At 34.8% G+C, this 25,150-nt stretch overlaps 1 protein-coding gene across 7 annotated transcripts in view; it reads left to right on the top strand.

The window, feature by feature from the left end:
• Positions 1-3,372: 3,372 nt before the first annotated feature.
• Positions 3,373-25,150, top strand: part of LOC122515627 (homeotic protein distal-less) — an 83,703-nt gene continuing 61,925 nt past the window's right edge. For 2 of the 7 annotated variants that reach the window (XM_043633036.1, XM_043633032.1), the window contains exons 1-2: positions 3,373-4,960; positions 12,457-12,698. In XM_043633036.1, the coding sequence (XP_043488971.1) occupies positions 4,471-4,960; positions 12,457-12,698 (732 nt within the window). In that variant the 5' untranslated portion in view covers positions 3,373-4,470. Of the gene's footprint in view, positions 4,976-12,456; positions 12,699-25,150 lie in introns of all 7 variants that reach the window. The other 5 variants (XM_043633037.1, XM_043633033.1, XM_043633034.1 and 2 more) reach the window with 3 other exon arrangements.

Genomic DNA, 25,150 nt, shown 5'->3' with positions numbered 1-25,150 from the left:
GGCATTTTATTTAGCACAGTTCCCCGCACACTGGATAGCTGGCATTTACCTCAATTACGTAATTCAGCGTATACAAGCTCAAGCGGGCAGCTACCCAACGCAACATAGGCATTGCAAAGGCTATGGTTCTGATGGTGTTGGTGTTGTTGCTACTCGTAATAGTTGTTGCAGTGTTGTAGTGGTGTTGATGGTGGTACTGGTAATGGTAATGGTGGTGGTGGTGGTGGTAGCTGTTGTGCTAGTACCTCGCACGTTTTACTAGTGGTCTGTCAGTGTATTAGTGAGAATGGTTGTAGTAATGTTGGTGGCGGTGGTGATGGTGGTGGTGGTGGTGGTGGTGGTCGGTCGACTGATGACACGTGTTTGCGCTACCGCCGCCATGCAATTAGCCCCCCAATGTAATTTCGCACCGTAAGAGCGTGCCACGCTCTTTTGGCCTAGTGCCGTAGCCGAGGGTACCTACATCGGTGGGTACCCCTGTATTACGAAGCGGGAAGTGATTTCGTTCGATCTCGCTTAAGAAATTCGATCCTACGAGATGAAGATGATGAAAAATAAGAAGATGTTAGTAGCTGTTTCATTCTCGATCGTCGACGTCTACCCCCCTTTTCATTTTTCTCATTTCCATCCGTGATATATTTGTTTTTTATTTTAAGGTTAGGATATCCTATAGGTCAAATATAGATCAGTATGGAAAATGAACATTAAACTCTATCTTTCGAAATGGTCTTCCCTTTTTCGAATTTATTTAATCATTATTTATGTCAATCATCGTACATACGATTGGTTAGATCCCAGATGTTACGTGACGTAACGTGACAATAGATGCATCATTAGATTGTTGGTTATAATATCATCTTTAATACTATCTACTTGGTAATTGTCTCTATCCAGTGAAGTTACACAGTCATCTTGATAACAGTTTCAAATACATTTGCGTTAGGTCAGTGTTCTTAAACTGTTTGTGACGATGATCGGTTTAACGTTTGAAATAATTCATAAGTTTAGAGGGGTTCTAATCGAACGATCAAACTATTTTTTTTTTTGGATCTTTCTCGTTGAGTTTCCGTTATTCTTTCGTTCTAGCTACTATTTTGGATAATTTTTTTTCTTCTTTTTTTTTCTTCTTTTTTCTTTTTCCTAATCACGGTCACGAGCTACCAGGAAGCGTTGTGTAACGTTTAAGGAACAACACCGAAGGCGTCGGGAAATTACCGTGACTATCCGTCTATCCATCGTCGGTCTATTAAATTCTTGCGGTAATTTTAATAATCGTTCGGAAGTTTTCGGATTTTACGGAAAATAATTTCCGTCCTTTTTATTAATCCTCCTCTCCACCAGCACTACCACCACCAACCCCTTCCCCTTTTTCTTTCTATTTGTCAGTCTTTCACGTACAAGGAATGCACTTGGAGATGATAAGAACGATCGGTCATAACCGTGTTCATAAAAAACTTATCCAATAGTACTTTAGACAAAGTTAGGGGTCGTTTTTAACGATTATCACTTGGACAAAAAAATAAAAAGGAGAGTGAGAGTGAGTGAGTGAGAGAGAGAGAGAAAGAGGAAAAAAAAGTATCCTCTTTCGTTATCTTTATGACCATTACACAGGAAACAAGAACTCTCGTTGTGGCGTACACGAGTCATAAATATAAAAGTCATTTATTTTAATTACGATTTTGCAAGGCGATAGATAAAACAGATATATACGAGTTCGAAAATTATTTACGTCGCTTGTCCTCAGGCACTTAAATAAAACTACTAGCAAAGAGAAAGAGAGAGAGAGAGAGAAAGGTTGGTAGGTGGTAAACCTTTTTTTCTTCTATATTTTTTCTTTCCATGTACACCTACGAATCTCGCGAGGATTTTAGATTATTATCGTCGCGAGTTTCTTTTCCTTTTTTTCTTTTTTCGTAATTTCTTTTTTATATATATTTTATTTTCTTTCTTTTCAATCGCTTCTCACCTCGCTCTTCGCTACTTTTCGACCCTCCCCCTCCTTTAACAGATAGATTTTAATCTTCGTTGGATGGAGAACGCATACGCAACACATTTGTTGGTTTTTTCGAAGTCCTATTCTCATTCTTTTTTTCTTTTTTTTTCTTCTTTTCTTATTTTTGTTCAACCACTTGATATATTCACTTTTAATGTCTTCACGCGTGGTGACTTTGTTTGTTATTCTCTTTCCTTCAGATTTACTCGGTGTAAAGTCACGATATCTTTTACCATTTCACGATTGGAGTAACCAACCATCGGATAAGATCCGTTGCGCAAAAGGAAAGAATCAGATTTGTGTGTATATACTTACGTATTTACTTGTGTGAATATTTACGTGTGTTTCTATGCGTGTGAATAGTTGGTACTGGTTACGTGTCAAGATTTTACTTCTATTTGAACGATCTAATCTCACTTGGTTGATCTTCATTAAAGACTTGCCAGATAGTATCGCGAATGAAAAATAAAAAGAAATAGCAAAAGAAATGAAAACCAGGGTTTTCTCATAGATCCGACGGATCGACGTAACCGGTAACAACGAACGGTGCTACGCAAGTAAGTAAAGTACATCGGCGAAAGGATAAAAGAGTAAAAAAAAGTTGTTAGAAAGCTCGGAACAGCTCCACCTCCAGCCATTGGTGGTCCATTCCCTTAGCGATCGGTTGATGGGCGGGGCCAAGGACGTTCTCGTCATCGCTCCTGTCGCGATGATCCTGACGTACAAAGATTTCTAAACAGATAACAACATTTATAACTAAATATATCTATGTTTAAAAACAAAGAAAAAGAAAGCAGGAACATTGACAAATTTCCAAAGAACATTATTAAAATTTAAACATATAAGTAAAAATGATATAAATATATATTTTTGTTAAATAGTTTGAAAGAGTGTCCAAGTATAAAAAAGTATTGGGAATAAGATATTGGAGTATAAAAGAAGAGAAACGATGATCCGTCAGGACGAGCAACGGGCAAGTGCGTTCGCTGGGGCTTCAGGTATAATCGTAGTCGCGTTCCGCAGGTAGGAAGATAGGGAGATTGTCTGATGGGGTGTGGTCAACGTAAGCCACGCCTACTCGGTAACCATAATGGCCTCCGGCTAACAAATGAGAGTTGGGAAGACGGTTGGTCTGTAGTGGGGAGAACGAATCACGTTGCAGATTGACAGTCGCCGTGGGCGTGGTTACTCGTAGCGCCACAGCGGCAACTTTGGGAAATTATTTACCGGGCTCGGGGAGAGGCTCGGGCTTCATTATGTATCATTATACCGGTCCGCGCCGCTCGGTGTGCACTGCAGTTAGTGGCCAAGGCGCGCGCGTGTGTGCTTTTCTCTCTTCTTCATCCTCGTTCGTGTCGTGTCGTGTTGTTATCGTTGTCGTTGTCGTCGTCGTTGTCGCGGTCGTCGTCGTCGTCGTCGTCGTTGTCGTCGTCGTCGTCGTCGTCGTCGTCGTCGTCAGGATTGCGATTCGTGATTCGTGATTTTTGTCTCGAATTTTAAATCGACATTTATTAACGTTATATCGTGTGAACCGTTTTTATCGAGAGAGAGAGAGAGAGAGAGAGAGAGACGAGGAGAGAAAAGAAATTAGAAAAATTTGTTTTATTATTCGCTAATTAGATTTATAAATCTTTAGCGAATTTGTTTATGTATACGTAAATACATACAACAATTGATTAATTTGACACAACTGGTAGGCGAGCGCGCGTTCGCGCGTGTTTTCATAATCAGCGAGGAAGCTGATGATGAAGTGTCGTGTGTGAAGGAAAGAAAATTTCAAGGAAGATAACAAGAGAAAGAAAAAGAGATAGAAGAGAATAAAAGAATAAATAAATTTGGATATGTCGAGGGGGTATGTTTGGTGCAAGGATAAAAATATGAAGAGATTTACGGCGAGCTGACCGATCTCGGGATTAATCGAATTAGTTTTGGATTTAACTTAATTAAAGAGCGGAAAGAAGAAGAAATATAAATAAGGAAGGAAGGAAGGAAGGCGGACGAATCAATTTCAATTAATAAAATAATAAAGTGCAACAATTGGGAAAGAAGAAGGAAAAAAGTGGCCGTGTCGTTAAGTGGAGGTGAATTGAGTGAGAATAATAATAAAAAAAAAAACAAAAAGAAAAAAGAATAAAAACGGGGCTTAGAGAAAAGGATACAATAGAAAAGAAAAAGAAAAACTAAAGTAATAGTAAGTTAAAGATCTTGTTGAAAGATTGAAAACTATCCAATGTCCTTGGCTGGGGAAGAAGATAAAATCGAACTAATCCAAGATTCGGGCCCCGTACGGGTGTCGCGGTAGGGCGGCGGCGGCGACGACGTCGTCCGCGACAAATTTATCAACGCTCGAGGCCGCTCTCGAGCTCGGCTCGAAGGTGGAGAGGCCAAGCAGCACGACGACGCTCAATTTCACGGACCTGGGGAGCCCATTCGGGGCGGGCGACCCCTGTCCGTCTAGTACCCCGACCCCGAACAGTATGTCGGGTGGTGCCGGTGGTGGACCGTCGGGTGGCGGTCAAGCCGGTGGTGGAAACGGTGGTGGAAACGGTGGATCCGACATGGACCAACATCTTCATCACGGTGGACTCGGTTCGGTGACACCAGGACCACCTGGTGGTGGTAATAATGCTGGAGATAGTACAACATCTAGTACACCGGTATCCCAAACTGGTAAATCAGCATTCATCGAACTTCAACACAATAACCTCTACAACCCGGCCAGTTTACGGGGTGGATACCCATCTGGACATAACGTACCTGGTGCACATCAATTCTCTCATCAGGTCAGCGCCCTCGGACACCAATCCTCTGGTCCCGGTAGTGGGAATCAACAACACGCTGAGCCTGGATTCCCAAGTCCTAGGTCAGCGCTTGCTGGATATCCCTTTGGACCGATGCATCAACATAATGCATATGGATATCATCTTGGATCTTACGCGCCTCAATGTCCCTCGCCGCCCAAGGACGGTGAGTACCCTAACTGTATGTATTCGCAACTTTTTTACAATACTATTTTTATCCTTATACATTTTCTTTTCGTTTTCTATCTCACAGTAATTAAGTAACTTATCAAAGTGTTAGATCAAGTTAAATCCGACGACAAGGAATGATATATAATCAATCTTGTTTATCTAAACTCGCGTCAATAAAATGATCTTAATTCGTTCAATCTCATCGATAGTTCCATACGTGATTTTTAACGATCATTGTTAATACTACAACCGAGTAAAAACAACCGTTCTTTTCGGAAATGGGTGGAGGTTATGGGGTGTGGGGGATTTTAAAGAAAGACAACGGTAGAGAAAGGTTAAAGAAACAGAGAGAAAATCTAGAGCAGCAGGTAGCGGTTCATCTTAAGCGTCGGTCGACGCCCCGTCGTTCTCTATCTTTCTTCCCTTTTCATAGTACTACAATGCCATGAAACAGAATCTATGATATACGAGCATAAAAAGAAAAAGGAATCCTTTTTAAGAACCCAAAAGAACAAGAGGAAGGGGAAAGAAAAAATTAAGAGAAATAAGAAAACAGGTAAAAGAAATAATCAAGTTCAGATGGTTCGAGTTAGTCGTAAGGATTAGGAATAACAGATCGCGAATCCTTCTACGTGTCCTTTTATTCTTCTTTATTTTCTTCTCACCCTTGCAACTCGCATTAGCACACGACAACGTAATCACACCGTTGGATTCTTTCTTCAAATTGTCGAGACTAATTACGTTTCTCATTATCAAACGTCGTAGCAACCGGTGGTAGTAGTATAAGTACTTTATCTGCTATCCTATCTCTTACTCGCTGATGTTAACAGATATATCTTTTCTCGCGAGCACTTATTCCAAGAATATTTTACTCCGTGAAATATCGCATCATGTGTGTATGCGCACACACGCAAACGTACACCTACACGCACACGCGCGCGGGTGCATAGACCAAGGTTAACGAAGAGAAAAAAAAAATGACAAGTTTCAACTTAACGTTGATATTAAAAAATAATTTACGTTAGTCTAGAAAAAAAAAAAAATAAGGTTAGGTTATGTTATATTATCAAAATGACAGAAAGTAACTATAGTAAAGAAATTCCTAATATAACGCGTCAATTTTATCGAACAATCTACACCGAATAAACACTAATTAATATACCTATGACTTTTTTCAAAACAATTTTTGTGTAAACCTTTTGAAAGTTAGTAGTTAAAAAGGGGCTGCTTGAAAATGGCTCATTAAATAAAAAGAAAAAGGTTGATAATGTTCTTAACCTCGTAGTTTCGACGTACTTGGATTATGGTGGTTAATATCGAAACAGTTAGGTTAAAACTGTTTGATAGGGGATGAAGTGGAAAGTGTAAAGTAACGAGGAATTTCTGTTAGGGGTTGGTTAGTCATGCTAGTAGTCTCTTGAAAACCCTTCCTATGGACTCTCTCTCTCTCTCTCTCTATTTCATCGGGGATGGAACTCGAGTTTTCTCTGTTTGTTGGAATACGTTGATATCTACTTTTCTACTTCTAATTCTATTTCTATTTCTCTTGTACTTGTGTTCTTCTTGCAGAACTTTTTCTTGTTCTTCTTGGTGGTCGACCGACAGGTCGTCGACAAAAACCCTCCAACAGTGGTCTCTGTGTAAATTCGTAATGACGCCTACGTTCTTTACCCTTCTCTGGTTTCTTCCATCACCCACCTTCCATCACCCCTGTTTTTTATCTTCACCCACGACCCCTCTCTCTCTCTCCCTCCTTACCTCTTCTCTACTTTCACGATGCTTACACACATCACTTTTCTTCTATTTCTCGCTTTTTATTTCTACCTTTTGTTTTTTCGTTTCATCTTCTTCTTCTTCTTCTTTTTCTTCTGTTAAGAAAATTCAGATATTTATAAATAAATATATTTTAATACAATGACCTTATACATAACTTTGAACCTTGCTTTTCATCTCAAACCAAACCAAATGCATATCTCAGTACCGTACTCTTCAATTTCAAAATATTCTTCTACGCACTCCGTTATATTTTCAGCTGATAAAAATTGATAACAACTTTCATTTCTTTTTGTTTCTATTATCAAGCATTTCACAAACGAAATCACCCCTTTCAGTGTTTTCCAGAACATTTTCATTTGCGTTCGAGTTGAATGAACAACGATTCGCCCTAAACTTGTGGATTATGAACGATGATCGCGAATAGTTCGCGTGGACTTGTGTCGAAATTGCATACTAGGAATAAAACGTTTGAAAATAACTGTGCGTTTCTCTATGAGTATTGGGAAAAAAGGGTTGTCTCCTTTTATCGAGGGATTCCCTAAACTTTTTCTTCACCCTCTTGTGTTCTTTTTTCTTCTTTTTTCTTTTTTCTTTTTCCTAAGAATCCCGAGTATTCGCGTATATCCGTTGTAATGATACCTAACAATCCTTAATTTGGTTTTTTTTCTACTTTTATGCGATTTATGAAAGGACTATCGAATCATTCGAAGTAATGCAAGACCATTTCCTCTGAATTTCTTTTTCTACTTCTTTTTCTTTTTTTTCAAATAGGATAAACTTGTAAGAAATAGGGAAACGAAAATAGGTGTGTGCGTTGAAATCAGAGAAATTCTTCGTGGGTGTAATCAATTCGAATGATCTCGGTGTTGTTATTGTTATTATTATTATTATTATTGTTGTTGTTGTTGTTCGCGAAAGAATTCTAAACGATATTACGATTTGCGAAAGGTTCAATTTTCGAAAATGAACGGTTCGACGATCTTCGACAATTTTTCTATTTTATTCTTTTTTTTTTTCATTTTGTTCTCAAATAACGTCATCATCGATACCGTGCGTTTTCATTATGGTATTTTCATTCTTTTTTTGTCCTCGCCAATCGATTCGATAGAAAAAAAAATAATCGAAAGGGGGGAGATGAAAAAAGGGTTTCGTTCGTGATAATCGAAATCGTTTGAAAAGAAACAAAATAAAGAAGAAGAAGAAACAAAAGTGAAATTTTATTTTCATCGTATTTTCATTTTCATTTGTTCACTTCTTTTTTTTTTTTTTTTCGAAAATGATCTCCCGACGATTGAAATTTCCATACGAGATGTTATTATAGTACTTTCATAAATATGAGTATAGTATTCTTCTCATAATGCAACTTGCGTTTCTCGATGAGGAAAAATAACGTTGCAGCTGCCATATAAAAAAAAAAAAAAAAACAGAAAAAAATAAGGCTGCGTGCTCGTTGCATAAATTTATCGATCTTTTCGATTTCTTTTTTTTTCATTATTGTCCGTCGTTCGATCAGTATACTACTATTATTTAAAATTAATGTTAATAGTTATAAATCTAAATTTTTATTTTTATGGGATTTTCAAACGATCGTCCGATGTTTCTTCAATTTTTTTCCAGCCCCCAAACAAATATTTTTGCAAAACTATACCTACGTTCTTTCTGTTATTATAATAAATTTACAGATATACTACGCGTTTAGGTTCGTTCAATTTTAAATGAATTTTTATTACTCGCGAGCATAGGAATTTTTTTTTCTGATCCCCATATGGGATTAGTCACGCGACTAACATTTTTAGAAATATTTATTCAATATTTCATAAATTTTCTATTAAAATCAATATTTTTATTCGATAAGTATCAGAATTTATTGATTAAGTTATAAATATATTATTAAATAATTATTATTTATATTTTACACTTATTTATTTACGGAATAAACACTCATACATAAATTGAACAAATAAGATCAAGTGAAAAGGCATATGATAAAAATAATATACATATATAATTAATAAATAATAATAAGTTATACATACCAACAAGAACTAAAGATTTGAATTTAAAGAAAAACTTTAACGAACAGCTTTTCAACGTGCTGCAATGAGAAATTTAACTGACAACTATAGTGATTTTTACTAACAACATTAAGTATACCACCAAACGATTAATTTTATTTATAACTATCACTCCTGTAAACATTAAAATTGTATTTAGAAGAGAACAACAAATCAAAAACACGTTCGATCTGGAATGACTGTCCATAAACGAATTATTTTTACACGTGGAATAATTGAGTTACAGGTAGCTCGCATGAGTGAAAATAATTCCAATGAAGTTTTTCATTTTATTATAATGTTCATATCACAACGATCATCATTTAGTATATTTTACCTCGACGTATTTAAATACTCAACTAACCGTCATTATTTAATTTAATTAAATAATAAACATCTGATTATAATCGTGATCTTAATTGCCACTGAACATGCTATTGTTTGTGCATCAATTCTTCAGCTTTATTTGCTCTTCTGTTTCTTTATTATTATTTTTCTTTTTTTTTTTGTTGTTGTCGTAAAAATCATTCCAACGTAAAAAGAATAACATTATTTTGTAAATTATTGATCTAACAAACAGATACAATTTGTTCGAACAAATTGTAATTGTTGTATAAACGGTTAATGAATTATTTATATAACAATTAATAATCGAATTTCTTATTAAATTTTATTTGCTTTTTTATTTTTCTCTTAACTTTCCTTTTTTTTTTTTAAATAAGAATTATATTAATGAAAAGAATAAGTTTTCTAATTAATCTAATCGATCATCATCGAAACGTATTATGAATGTCATACTTAATTTACGAATTGGTATTATCAACATTTATTAATTTACTTTTAATGATATTTTCAAATGAATTAATTGACAGACGATTTTTTCCTAATCGTTTTCAGTAAATTTATATTCGTATAATAATTTTCTTTTAGTATGAAAATATCTGTTTGGATAATCTCATAACAGTTATCAAATTCTTCAAACAATTATCCAAAATAAACCGAGATATTTACGTAACTGTATTCCAACTTAAAGTTTCGATCCTGAGTGTGGTATTTAAAGGTTGTTTGCTAAAGGATTTATCTGCATCTTAATATCTGAACCTTTTAAGGGTTTCGAAAGGATCCTCTCGAGAATATTACCAGACTGAGAAAGTTCTAATTTTTGTGGAATGTTTTCGTCAATGGTTCTAAAAATTTGATAGAGTAAATTTGTTCCTGTTTGTCAAAATTATTTTATTTTCATTGAGATATATTTAAAAACAAAAATATAAGAATCAGTGTAAAATTATACGCATTTGAATAATTAGGATACAATCGGTGATACTAATTGTGAAGATTTTAATGAATTTTTGTTGTAGAATCCAAGAAATTTTCATCATTTGAAATTTATTTTGTAAGAAAAAAGAAAATGTATATATTATCTGTTAAGGAAGGTCTTAAAAATAGTACGTTCTTAAGTAACAAAATCGTATGCATCGAATCGTAAGGATAAAAAAAAGGGAGAACTGTAAGGCTAATTATTATAGCAATTAATCGGTGGATCGTGCGAGAGTTCCGCGAAGGTAAGTCATAAAGCTTACCGTCGGTTGGTTCAACGCTGTTGCTTTTATGTCGAGCTAATAATTTTCTCGACTATGTTTCAAGCAAGTATTTTGCATATGGTAACGGCCAACCAACCAACCAACAGCTGCCAATAAGAGAATTATATCCCTACGCGATAAAGGAAGAGAGAAAAAGAGAAGTGGAAATTAAATATTAAGATAAAAAAGATAAAAAAGGAAGAAAATAAAAAATTGATGGGGAGTGGGAAGTTGCCCGGAGGGGGGGGGGGAAATACTATGGCTATGGCTATGTTAAAACGGTACTCGCCGATTTTCCGTACTCATGATGAACGTATACTTTTACAGATACAGTGGTTTCGTCATATAACCCGTTTCTAATTAACGCAAGTTTGCTCGTAATCGATAATAATATACCTTTTTCATTTTATCTTTCTTTCTTTCTTTCTTTCTTACTATTTTTTTTTTTTTATTTCTTTCTTTATTGGTTTCATTTATTCTTTCAATAATTCGTTTGTTGATCTATAATTTCGAAATCGTATTGAAAACTATTTTTTAATGATGATCTGTAATTCGTACATTTTGTTATCCAAAACGATATATTTATTCCTTATATTTTTAGATAAATTATTTCTGTTTTATTATTGAAATTATTTATTATATGAAACGAATTATTATATACTTTTGTTTAAAAAGTTTTCATTAATGTGACGGAAAAATGAATAAGATTAATTCTATAGATTTTCAACGATGACATTTATTTTGTTTTTTAAAAATAATTTATGAAGTTGATCAGTAAATTTTGTTTTAAATGTTTAAAAATAACTCTCTTAGTTTTTTGATTACGTAAATAAATCAATGTAATAATAAAACGAATGAACAGATTGTTCTATATATCATCGAATACATTTTTGAGGTTAGAAACTTCGACGAAAATTTATAAAATGTCTAAACGAAATGCAGAAATAAGAATACAATTTTAAATAATTGAGAAGGAACGATTAAAAATAATCGATATAAAAATATTTAACAAAAAGAACATAAAAACAGATATTTTGGATTAGGTTAGAAAATAAGACGCGTCTTAAAATTGAACGAGTAATATGCGAATAATGAGAATAGGAATTACGGAATGATTGAATAAAAAAAATTGTAAAAAAAAAATAATAGATTAGAAAAAGAAATATAAAGAAAAATGTGGAAACTAGTGAAGTATAGTAGATGGATGAGCTATGATGATCGGTGGCATATACAATACTACGGCCTTTCGCCTTTTAGAGGGAATGACACGAGCGCCGGTCATAAATCACGATGATCGTCGCTCTAACCCACGTTTACGTCCGGCCGCGCGACCGCAAATTACGCTTTAATTAATAATCGCGCTAATTATCACGGGGAAAGGTTCGGTATGCGAACCTCTCGCGTAACTCCTCGACGTTAACTCGATGTTTTGTCGCGCTTGACATCTCAATGAACTTAAGCAAACCACGAATAATACTATTAGCTTGTCGATTTTACGATCAAAGATTAAGGACGTCGACGTATTTTTTATTTTCTTCAATTGTTTTTGGTATCAATTTTAAGATATAACTCAACAATTTTCAGAATACGTACGATCGTATACAATAATATATGAAATATTGTAAGCACAATATTCTTTCAAATAAAAATGAACCGACGATAAAATATTGGATATATGTTTACAAGTTTTTAGGTTATGTGAATCATACATTGGTTCTTATTAATGTAATACGTTGTCGTACCTCAAAAGGGGAATTACTCACTTATATTTCAATGCACGTTTATTAATTACTAGATATCTCTAGATAATACGCGCCATCTACGTTTGCATTGGTGCATTGATTAGCGCCAAATTTAACATTACGAAAGTTATCCGAAATATAGAATCAAATGGAACTATCGGTGAATAATATCGTTAATTATTGAAACATTTATAATATTTGATCAATATAATATATTAATCAAACAATCTCACGTTAAGTTTATTAATTTTGAAATTGAAAAAGGGATGAAATTTTTTAGTTCAGTTTCTCTTTAGTTCGTATACCAGAAATGACGAGGATTCTGAAAGTTGATGTTAGGGTGGTGCATGTTCGCAGACCTCTCGCCATTGGGCGACAAGGGTGGAAGTCTGGTAGATGAACTTGGAGGTGGTGGTGGTGGTTCACTGAGGAATGGCAAGGGTAAAAAGATGAGAAAGCCGAGGACCATCTATAGCAGTCTGCAACTTCAGCAGCTGAATAGGAGGTTCCAAAGAACACAGTACCTGGCATTACCAGAAAGAGCAGAACTTGCAGCAAGCCTGGGACTAACTCAAACGCAAGTAAGTTTTATTACCAATTAATTTATCCTCGAATAATATATTTTATCCTAGTTGATAATAATGACAATAAACATTAGAAAAACAATAAATTAAACAACAAATCGTTGGAGAATAATAGTGAAACCAAAAAAATAATGGGAAGGTGCGTTAACCCTTTTTTGTTAGGTATAGAAAAGAGAGTATCAAATAGCAAGGACTCGGTATATCGCGTAACAGGATCCTCAATGTATAGCATCTGTCAGCATTATCGGCACAAATGACTTTAGTAAATCACCAATCTGCCACGCCCTGGACATCGGGGATAGGGTTGCTGAAGTGTCCAGTGATTCGAGTAGAGGGTAGGATGTTGGTCATCGTAGTTGTAATAACAAGCAGGATCCATAAATTTTCTCTTTGGTACTTTTCCATGGTATACACACTCTACGTGTAGTAATATCTTCTATCTATCCCTCAGTTTCCTCGAGAGAAGAAAAGATCTTTCTCTAATTATCTATCCTTCATGGTTTCCAATGAACGATTTATTAGAAAGAACGTTGAGGAGGTAATATCGAGGCACGTGAGCCAATTAAATATATTTATCTCTCTCTCTCACTTATTCTTGTTTCCTATCTATCCATCCTTTCCTATACCAACACCCTACCAACATCCCAACCAGTTTCATGATTTCGATCTTAACGATATATACTCGGAAGGAATTCTTTTAGATTGGAGAAACTATTTCTTAGGATATCACCAGGAAGATGTCCTCGTTAGATCATTTTTATAATTACTAGTCCATGTGTCAAGAAGACGAATATGGTCTATTAAGAAGTTGATCTTTTTATTTTTAATCTTTTTCTAAATATATGTGGGTGTGTGTGTGTTAAAATGTTAGTAGTATCCTAGTTGTATCTGTGTACGTAACTGTACATAGGATATTTTTTGTGGAAATGTTTGTAATATCCTAACTAGTGTTCCTTGTTTCTGGTATGTGTATGCGTGTGCGTCTGTGTATAACTGCGTATAGCGTAATCACAGGATAACTGGCTGTCGTAGCTCGTTGATGTCGTTGCAGGGGGTCTCGAACCGGATAATTTCATTAGCTCGAGCACCGCGGGAGCTTGTCCCCCCCGCATGGAAAGAATCGAGCTGATGAGCGATCGCGCGCTTCGCTTGTTTGCAAAACATCCGACCGATATAGAATCTTCCCTTATTTGAATCATTGCCTGGATACAAACTTGACGACATTGCTTCATTTTTTTTTTCTTTTTTTCTTTTTCTTTTTTTTATATCAAAGTATCGAGACTTATATACATTTTCGTTTGGTATTATTGATTAAATTCTTTACGATTGCAAATAAGTTGATTTATATTGAAATTATTTTCACTTAAAATGATCATTTATAAATAAATAAATTAGATCAAAGTAATATGAAATTAAAGATTATTACGCGATTAAGATTCATAAAAATAGGGTTTTTATATATATCTATATATTTTAATAAACACTTTTATATATTTCAGATAATATTTTCTTAAGATAATTGAAACAATTTTTAATATGAGAATATTTTTCTAACCGTTAAACTGAGATGAAATTAAGAAAAGATTAATCATGTATATATTTATCATAAAACGCGAAACGATAGAACATAACCTCTAATATTATTCCTCATCTAAAGTATAAGTCTAAGATTGTCGGTGGTAGAAGCATGCATAATTCGTAATCACCCAATCAAGACGTAGGACGGTAAAATAAGCGCTGTTGGGTTTTCGCTACCGTCGGGTTTCTTGTCATCGCAAGGGAACACAACATGGCGCCTCTCTTTCTTCGGACCCTTCCATCATCGTCGTCCACCTTTTTTCTTTCCTTCATTCCCACTTTTCGTATAACCTTTCATTTTACTTTCAAGTACGTATAACCTATCCAAAAATAAAAGAACAGTAGTAAAAAGAAAACAAAAAACTAACCAAAAAGATACGGAAAGCAAATAAAAAGAAGAAGAAACAAAAAGAAAAAACGGATCGAGCTGAGGTCACGCATCTCTTTTTCAACCGGAGGCTTCAATTTGAGGACGTGGTAGCGTGTTTCGTGTCGGTTGGAACAGAACGGAACGGAACGGAACGGAACAGAAATAAAGAAAGAGAAGGAAAGCTTCTGCTGCTGCTGTTGTTGCTGTTGATGTTGATGTTGCTGTTGCTGTTGCTGTTGGTACGCGTAAAGTACGTTCAACGTACACTTACACATAGAAAGTAAAAAAATAATAAAAAAAGGAAAGGGTTAACACACAGTCATCTCTCTGCGTTCCTGCCACGTACCTTGGGCGTGGTGCTTCCTTTTTTCTTCCTCTTAGTCGACTAACATAGCTGATCTCTCCTCATTGGCCCCGAGAATGCCAACGCGTCGAGAACGAGATTCGAAAGTCGCAGGAGGGAACAAGAAGAAGAAGAAGAAGAAGAAGAAGAAATGCACGTGAAGGGAATTTGAAATTTTCGATTTTCCACCATTCGACGATAAACTTCTCTTTACTTACCCCTACTTCTCTTACGAACCAACCCCCCACCCTCCACTCTTACCTTATTTCAACATCCCCATCTCTTCCGTTCACCCTCTTTCGACGTCATCGATCGAATTTTCTTTTTTTTTTCTTCTCCTTCTTCTTCTTCTTCTTTTTTTTTAAATATATATAGGGAAAGAAAGTTTGCGTCATTTAAAGTGTAATGTATGAACCCGACACACACATCATCGATCGATATTATTCTTCTTTTTCTTCGTTTTCTTTTTCTTTTTTTTTCATATGTATGCTTCCTTCATGTTATGAACATAAACGCTCCTTAACGTTTAGCGATCGTACGCGTGTATGCATCCTGAGTTTACACATAGGGGTGGTTTTTCTGATGAAATATTGTTCACGGGGCAAGAGGGGGCCTTACTCGATATGTGTGTTATTTTTTCTTCTTCTTTTGTTTCTTTTTTCGTTCCTTAGATTCGATTGATAATTCTTACGAATTTCTAGTTCGGTTTTGTTGTAGATAATTCTTTTTTTCTTGAGATTTTACTATGGAATTCTAACCTAAATAATATCGATTAGGATGAAAATAGAAGTAAAGTAACATATTTATTCTCTAATTATTATATTATAAAAATATATATCGACAGTTTTAACTGTTGTTGTTAAATTTGAGGATTGTAGTTTTGAATTTGATTACTTTTATTTATTTAATTGAATTTCTTGCGAAAACAGACCATTTCTATAGGAAACGACGAACCTAACCTTAAAATATATAAAATTTATCTAATTTTCAATTATTCGTAATAATTCTTAACAAACACTGTTGAAAACGATGAACTTAATTAAAATTTACTCGCACTAACAATCTATCATACTATTTATATTGTTTTAATTGAATATATTTGAGAGAAAATTAATTGAAGAACAATAATTAAAATGATATCGGATGGTTAAAATAAATTCAACTAACGATAAATAATGCGTTCCAGTCGAGAACACGAGAAATGTTCAAATAATAATTATCTAATGATAGATCAAAAAGAAAATTCGTTGTAGTTAGAGACCAGAGGGAATTGTCGGAAAACAATTCTCCCAAGACTTCATCGGGCAACGGTGTTGGGTGTTGGGTAGGGTGGGGGGCGGAGGAACAGTTAGGGCGGAGGGAGAAAAACGTTTAAAAATAGAGTGAAGTGTAGAAGAAGAAAGATAGGAAAAAGGTAAAAAGAAAAATAAGAATAACGATAGGCCGTCATCGATGAAGGGAAAAAAGTAAGAAAGAAAAAAAAAAATGAAGTGTTGGAAGATACTTGGGTACGGAGAGTACGGATAATCATTAACCGTGCATGACTTATGACGTTCCGACGGTAGTATTATACTACGTGTTTCCATACTTCGTTACCTCGTTGAAATATGTACTAGAACGAAATAGAAATAGAAAAAGAAAGAAAGACAGTGAGAAAGAGTGTGAGAGAGAGAAGGATAGAGTGAAAGAGAGGTATAGGAAACAAAAAAGTAAGAGAAAAAGAAAATACAAAAAAGAAAAAATTCGAAAGAATATCTAAGTGCGTAGTTGAAGTAGATTACTATACTCGTATTAGTGTTTTAACGTTAGTGGGAAAGAGAGGGTTAAACTAAAAGGTGAGATAGTCGGTGATCGATTTTATCGATCTAGCAAGGAGCGAGTTCGAGCACATGGATCACGTTCCGCTCGAATCTGCTTGATCTAACTTGACTTCTATTTATCTCTCTTTTTCTCTAATACCAACTATCTATTTCTTTCTCTATTTTATCAAAGTCTTTCCATCTTGATTTCGTTTTATCTATGAAAGTGTTCGCTAGCTCACAACGCTTTTCCCTATTTTCTTTCGATTATATTTTTCTTTCTTTTTTTTCTTCTTCTCTTTATCTTTTTATTTATTTTTATTATCATTATTATTATTATTATTATTATTAATCGTGATTGCGAAACAACCCTAATAGATTGTTAGATGAAATATATTTTCTTTTATTTTTATCGTTTTGTTTTTTTTTTTCCAACTTCTTCCATTCGATCATTTATTTACAAACCCCCATACGTTTATCTAATCACCGTTGTAATATTAAAATAACAGTGATGGAGTGCGCGTTTGGTATTTATTGAAATGGTTATATGACTGAATTGAAAAATTGTCGGGGTTAAATTAATTTCATGATCGATTTCTTATTTCAATTATTGATATTTTACGATAAATTTATTCATTTATCGATCATTTTTCTTTTTCCCTTTACTTTTTTTTTTTTAACTCGTATATTTCATACGATTTTTCTTTTTTTTTGCGCTTACATCGGCGCGAACTCGTTTGAAAGCCAATATCACGTTTTTGCCATAATTAATCGGAAAATTTATTGAATAAATTCATTTCGTATGGTTTTTTTTTCTTCTTCTTTTATGAAAACTTTTTCAAACGATCCAATAAACGGATCGTACATTCGAATAAGACACTCTGTAGATTGAAGTAAAGAGAAGGGGTGGGGGGGAGAAAAGGGAAGGAAAAAATGAATTCATATCATCGTACTTTCAATTTCATTGTTCCACAAACAGAATTTCTATTCAAATGCAATCGACTCCTCGTTTATAAGTGTCAGGTGTGGCATCCAGATCTAACGGGTGTAAATTTCATAAAAGTTTTTAAAATATAATTATCAAGACTCGTAGACAAATTTGTAAGATTAGAATATTCTAGTTTTGTGTTTTTTTTTCTTTTAACTCGTATTTTTTCTTTTGTTTATTTTTATTTCTATTTGCAGGTAATATTTTTGTTATTTTCCTGTCGCGCTTACTCGGCCAACTGGCATCGTACTAGTTTTATCTAACCCTTATCTCATCGACGTACCTTATATTGCCTACCTTTTGTGATAGAAAAAAAAAAACGCGATATATCCGTGAACTTATTTTTTTACCCCCTCCACTAGGACCCCCCCACCACTACACCCCATTAGCTTTCATTCGCGTATGTATATATATATAAGAATGTACAAATACAGATAATAATAAAAAAGTAAATTCGTGCGTTTGTGTATCGGTGTATCTGTTGTGTGTCTGTGTTGCTGTGTGTCTGTGTGTGTTTGTGTTGATATTATTACTATTGTAGTTAAAAGTATTATCGACACGTGTGAAACTTTTTATCCGCTTAGATAAATTAATGCAAATGTACGTGTAACTGGGAATAGAATAAATACAGGGTGTTCTATAAAAAGATGATAGGAAATCAGCAGAGAGGAAGGGGCGTGTTGGCTGATTTCTGATCGTTGAAGAAAATAAGACAGTTTTGTTTTATGATTATTGTAAATTTTGAAGAGAAATAATTGGGCAAATGTATTTAGATGCATAAATGGTTAAAAATTTCGAACATTGTTATACGTGAACTTTCAATTGAATTATTATACGATTTTCGCACGGTATTATAATTATTTAGCATTTTTAAACGATGTTTGGTTTTCAAATTAGTCAAGATTGTTGTTTTATCTTGAAAACAATGAGAAATGTAATGACACATCGATTAGAAGAAATCAACAGGGAATAAATTTTCTATATTTTCGGTTGAGTTTTTTAACACTAAATTATTTTTTTATGAGCTTAACATCCACGTATAAAAATATCAAAATATCTAAACGTTATAGTTACAATGCATTATTATTAATATTAAGTGTATCCTGTGTTCGTAACAAGAACAATATAAATTTCATTTATTAAATTTTACAAATTATGATATTTTTTTACAAATTACAGTACACTGTATAAATAATTTTGGTTTCTTATTTTTCTATCTAAAAATATAGACAAATATCTAAACGTTATAGTTACAATGCATTATTAATAATATTAAGTGTTCGTAACAAGAACAATATAAATTTCATTATAAATGAACGATGTGCGTTAAATTTTACAAATTATCATATTTTATTACAAATTACAGTACACTGTATAAATAATTTTGTTTCTTCATTTTTCTATCAGCTAAACATTCATATATAAAAATATAGACAAATATCTAAACGTTATAGTTACAATGCATTATTATTAATATTAAGTGTATCCTGTGTTCGTAACAAGAACAATATAAATTTCATTTATTAAATTTAACAAATTATCATATTTTGTTACAAATTACAGTACACTGTATAAATAATTTTGTTTCTTCATTTTTCTATCTAAAAATATAGACAAATATCTAAACGTTATAGTTACAATGCATTATTATTGATATTAAGTGTATCCTATGGGTTGTTACTGCTACTGTGTCAGTATTATCGACAGTGTAAGGCCGTAAAACTAATAGAAGTCCAAAGCGACGTGTCCCTATCAGCTTTGTATCTGCTGAACGTCGTCCGAACGCCAACAAATGGGAAAGTTTAACGGCGTAGCACGCGATCTGGCAGCGATCTAGCAACGGATCCAACCTACGATCTAGACTACACCGACTTATCATTATCGATGCTCTCTCTCTCTCTCTCTCTCTCTCTCTCTTTTTTCTATCTTTTTTTTCTATCTTCTTTTTTTTTCTATCCTTACTTCTCTATGCTGTTATTATTACCAACCTGATCTGCGTGCGTTCACGCAGGCAGGCACGCACGCGGGCCACGCACGCAAACGATCGTGCGTTACCACGATCTCTTCTTTTTATTATTATTATTATTTTTATTATTATTATTATTATTATTTCCTTCTTTCTTCTTATTTTTCTTCCTTTCTTTCTTCGTATTCTCGAAATTGCATTTCAAAGGAATTTCCAGCTTTTTATGGGATTCTTAATGTTCCAACCCCCCCCACTCTTCCCCTTTCCCCCACTGCTCCCCTTCCCCCTTGCCACCATGAACCACTCAATACTTTTTCCCTTTTGAATCTTAAGGCACGAAATTTTTCTTTAATTTTTAACTTACGGTGTTTAATATTTTTACAAACGAGATTGATGTTTCCTTTCGTACAATGTTCTTTTTCTATTAATGTTTTCTTTTTTCCGTGTCACCGTTATAATCAACCGAGTGTTGTGTTTAGATTTTTTTGTTGTTTCGTTTTATAATAGTATTCGACGTATCGCAATGATTTTGTTTGGTTTTGTTTTTATTTCGGTTGAAGTGGTTGGCGTTAACACGTGACGACGTTTACTCTAATAGAGAGTTTTAATATTTTATTCTATTCGATTTTGCGATTGGGGTAAAACGTTTTCTTTTCTCTTTCTGCTGTTTTTTTTTTTATTTTATTTCATCAACACGCGAACAAAAACTTCGTCGTCGGTTGATCGACTATTTTTTTCCTTTATCCGTGACGAATAAATAGAAAATAATTATCGAATGAGAGAAGATACGAGATTTTGTGATTAATTTTGTTCTTCCTGTTCATTGGAATATTATTTTTGGGAAAACGAATTTGATGATTTTTTTAATCATCGAACTATAATTAGATTTGCGAGAAATTTCGTTCGAGAATCGTTTGGCATTGAAATTAAAACTTATCGATGAAATATTTTTACGTTTAGAATCGAATGGAAAATAATTTAATAAACAATTAACAACAAAATTATATATAATAATCGAAAAATCATTTACAAGGTACCTCTTGCAAATAAATTTGAGATACTTTCGTATAATAATATAAAATTCTATCGTTTAATTGGCAAAAAAAAAAATAAATCGAAGATACGCAAACTAATAAAAAGATAATTGAATATTTGAATCATAGTTTGGTGAGAAATATTTCAAAATTCAAACGACACCGAATAGAATTTAGTTGACAATATTTTTGTTGTTCTTTGTATAAACGTTCAGGCCTGGTTCACACGTGTCAGTCAAGTTTGACGTAATTGTGTCGTACGTATCCCCAACTCAGAAAGGTTTCTCGAGAATAATTAATAACACCGGTCGAGAGAGAGTCTCTCCTTCTACCTGGAAAGTTTAATGTCGTAGATTAACACGAATCGCAACACTTGCCTCACCTCACCTCACCTCACCTCACCACACCTTACCCTCACCTGGCTTAGCCTCGCCTTTTCCTTTAAACTAAATCTATCTAAAGAAACATCTGACGATTAATCCTTTGAGAATCATCAAGATTTTTCTTATTTTCTTCATCCTCATCTCTTATAGGAAAAGTAACATAAACGGTAATAGTATTAAAACCGAGAGAGAAAGAGAGAGAAATTTTCTACACTCGATCGTCCTACTTTGAAATCATACGACTCGGTAAACTCGGACAACTCAACTTGTTTATATCTTTTTATTTGATCTGGTTAATCTAGATAACAAATCGATTTAACTATCTAGAATAAATTGTTAATCATTGAATTATGTAATGAAATTTTATTACTTTAACTACAAATCCTATATTTTTTTCTTATTTTTTATTTACAATACATATATATATATATATAAATATATGAGTGTGTGTATATATACATTTGTATATATGTTGTAAGCATGAGATTAGAAAAGCGTCGATCCATGACAATTCCAAAGTTTCTCGGCCAGTAAATGCCTATGCACATACGTGTATTCATATATATATGTGTTTATCTATGTGTATAATATTATATATATAAATATATGAACGAGTAATGAAGAAAGATAGTCACGATCAGGCTCACGATTTTCCCAGCAGCGGAGAAAGGAAAAGAGAAGTAGACAAAACTGCCGGAAATGCCGAGACTCGAACGTTCTCTCTTTTTATTCTATAGAAGAGTTAGACACGTACCTATTTGATCTATGTATGCATGCATGCATGCATGCATATATATATGTACGTATGTATACATATAAGAACGATCGACGTTATGTACATCACTCGCCCCTTGCGGCTCGATCAAGGGAGGCTAATAATTATTTTCACACAACCCGCCTACCATGCATGCACGTATAACCCAATACCAACACAGGTATTCAAAGTATATGCTATTTCCTACCTAACGAATAGAATTTTTTCAATAAATTTTCACGAAATTTCATTCCTTGCGACTGGTATACCCTAGCGGTTGTCGTAAAACATCAAAATAATGGTTTAGAAGACAAATATGAGGATGTTTTAAGAAGTCAAGTATGAAGTAAGGGGTTCCCCGAGAAGAGAACCACGGCATGAAGAATAAGAAGACAAGAGGGGAAGAAGAAGACGAAGAAGAAGAAGGAGAAGAATTCGCGCAAAACAGGCTCGAGGGGTTTGGGTTGGCAGAAGCGCACAAGCGCACAAGCGCACAAGCGAGTGAACGAGTGAGCATGCACGCTTTGGCCAACCTCTTCCTTCCTCGTGGAAGGAATCCCTTGGTTGCTCTTTGGGAAGAGTACGAATCCTTCTTTCATAGCCCGCCTCCGAAGAAAGATCTTTCTGAAAGATCACCGCCGGCACAATACCTTAACTTTTGGCGTTTGGTTGCACCTGACCAAGTTTATGCCAAAAGGGAGTTCGATTCTGAACGAGAATGAGAGATAGTCAAAGGAGGTTGGTGCATATTCGGTTGGTTTACATAGAAATAATATGGAAAGTAATAAAATAAAGATAGGAAGTTGGAGAAGGGGAGGAAGAAAGTCAGATTCCAAGTACTAAAAGGGAAGAATAAGAATAAGAAGAAGAAGAAGAAGAAGAAGAGTAGGTGGTGATGGTCTGGTAGAGGTTGTTCGAGTAGTATAGAGGAGGAGTGTACCTGCTGGTGGTAGGAATGGGTCAGGCAGCCTTGCCCAAGCCTGGGTTCTTCGGGTACACACACATTATTTCAATGTTGGCAGTAATGCCTGTTATTAAGCGATGATAATGATTGGTATTATCGCGGCTTGGGAGCAGGACTGGTAGCAGCGGATATAAATCATCCTTACTTCCTTCTTGCGCTGCCAGTATATATATAAGAGAGAGAGATATATATATATATATAGAGAGAGAGAGAGAGAGAGAAAGAGAGTACCTCCATGCCAAGAAGCTGTAAATAACCAGCGATATGCCAGCAGTTAAAAGGAAAGACTTTCCGACTTAGAGACCATGGTCCGATAACAGCAACCAAAGTGTCTTTTCTTTTCATCCACGGAATCGAAGATTTTTCATGACTATACCATTCCCATCATATTTGTCAGTTAAATCAATTCCTCAGTACTCGTAAATTCCGATAAATGTCTGAAATATTAACAAATTTTGAAAGATCCAGGAATTGTCCTTGAATTCTGACGTGTTATTTTGTTCTCTTGGTTTTTACTACTTGGAATGAAGTTTTTTCTGTTGATATTTCAAATAATAAATCATTTTTGATGATCGGATACCGAAGATCGTGCGTATACTCTCTCGGGACTCTCTTTTAGTTCGTTGAAGAAGAACTAAACGCGCAACTCGCGAAAATAGTACGCGTCTGCGCGAACCATCAAAAAGACTTAGGCGCACGCTCAGCAACTCTCTCTTTCTCTCTCTCTCTATCTTTCTCTTCCAATCCCTCGTGTAAATCCACCACCATCATCACAACCACCACCACCACCACCACCTTATTCTTATTCTTCTTCTTCTTCCTCAAGTTTCGGAGGAGACTCACGTCTAACGTTACTAACGGCGTAAAGCCGAGTAGAGTCACGCCCACGGTGGAACCTATCTCGATCTAATAAATCCGACATTTCGACTCGATAAACTCTGAACTCTTAGTAGTATTCCTCAAGACTTGGTGAATATAGTAAACACAAATTTATATTAAACACATTGAAGTTTTATATTTTATCAATAAGTGATTGCTTTAATTGAACAACAATTTTCTTTTTTTTCGAAATTAAATACGAACGTTTCGATTAACCGTAAAGATTATAGGTTAGGTTTCCCGGAAAGTTCGTATAACGTTTATTGAAAATATTACTTTTGTTTAGGAAGTTTTTTTTCTCATACTCGATCGATTCACATGGAAGACAAATTGTTTATGGGAATAGATGAACTTAATTGTTTCCAACGTTAACTTTAGTATTATTGTTTACAATATTACGTTTGCCGTTGGTCAAAAGGAATCGGTATGGTATATAAAGAAAGTTTTAGAAGAAAGTTAAAGAGAGAAGTAAAAGAATCGATCTCGTGACTTGAAAACTATAATTTGCGAACACTCTTCCCTCCAGCTTCCTACAGTCTATATACGTTTATGTATTATATAGCATATGTTGTACGTGATTGGTTGGTTGGTTGGTTGGTTGGTTTGGTATCGAAGTCTCAGCCTTATACCGAACGGAATTTTTCTGCGAAAAGAGGTAGCAAGTAATCTGGTAGAGAGCCAGAGAGAAGATCCTTGGTTTGCGTTAGCCGCGTAACGAGACGACCTAGTTCGAGACTCTTTCGCGTTTCGCACGCAAACCGTCAAGAAGTAAGGGCTATCGTTTTCTTCGTTTACGACTTCTTGGTAACGCGTAAACTCGAATAAAGAGAGAAAAGAATACGAACAAAAAATATGAGCTAAGAAGGTAAAAAGAAAACTGTAATAGTTGAGTGTAAATGCAAAAATGGATGGAAGGGACAAGCAGGGATTGATGATAGCTCCAAGAGGATTGTTCTAAACTTTCGAGTTTGAGGTTAGCGAACTTCGCGGGGATGGATTCTTCGGTTAGAAAAAGTGGGGAATTTGCAAAAATGAACAATTATAGGAATCTGGTTCTGTGTCCCTGATGTATGTATGTGTGTGTACGTGTATACGCGTTGCCTTGAGGTCCCAAGCTCGTTCGTCTCCATTCGATCTTGAAAAGCACCTACCTTTGGATGAAGAAGGAAGAAGGAGAGAACGCATGCGCGGATCGTTTGAAGTATACCCATCCCAATGCTTTTGCTTTCTCGGTTTCTTACCGTCTCTCTCTCCTTCCTCCTCTGTCTCACGCTTTGCGACGGCCCTTGGTCAGCCCTTTCGGTATTCGTTTGTTTCATGTCGGCTCCCTTCGAATTTTCTCTCTCTCTCTTACTTTCATTCTTTCTTTCTTTCATTCGTTCGTTCGTTCG

The sequence above is a fragment of the Polistes fuscatus genome, unplaced genomic scaffold (assembly GCF_010416935.1).
Source record: "Polistes fuscatus isolate 324 unplaced genomic scaffold, CU_Pfus_HIC Scaffold18, whole genome shotgun sequence".
NCBI lineage: Eukaryota > Metazoa > Arthropoda > Insecta > Hymenoptera > Vespidae > Polistes > Polistes fuscatus.
Note: the sequence above shows the minus strand (reverse complement) of the source record. Positions and strands in the feature narration are given on the sequence as shown.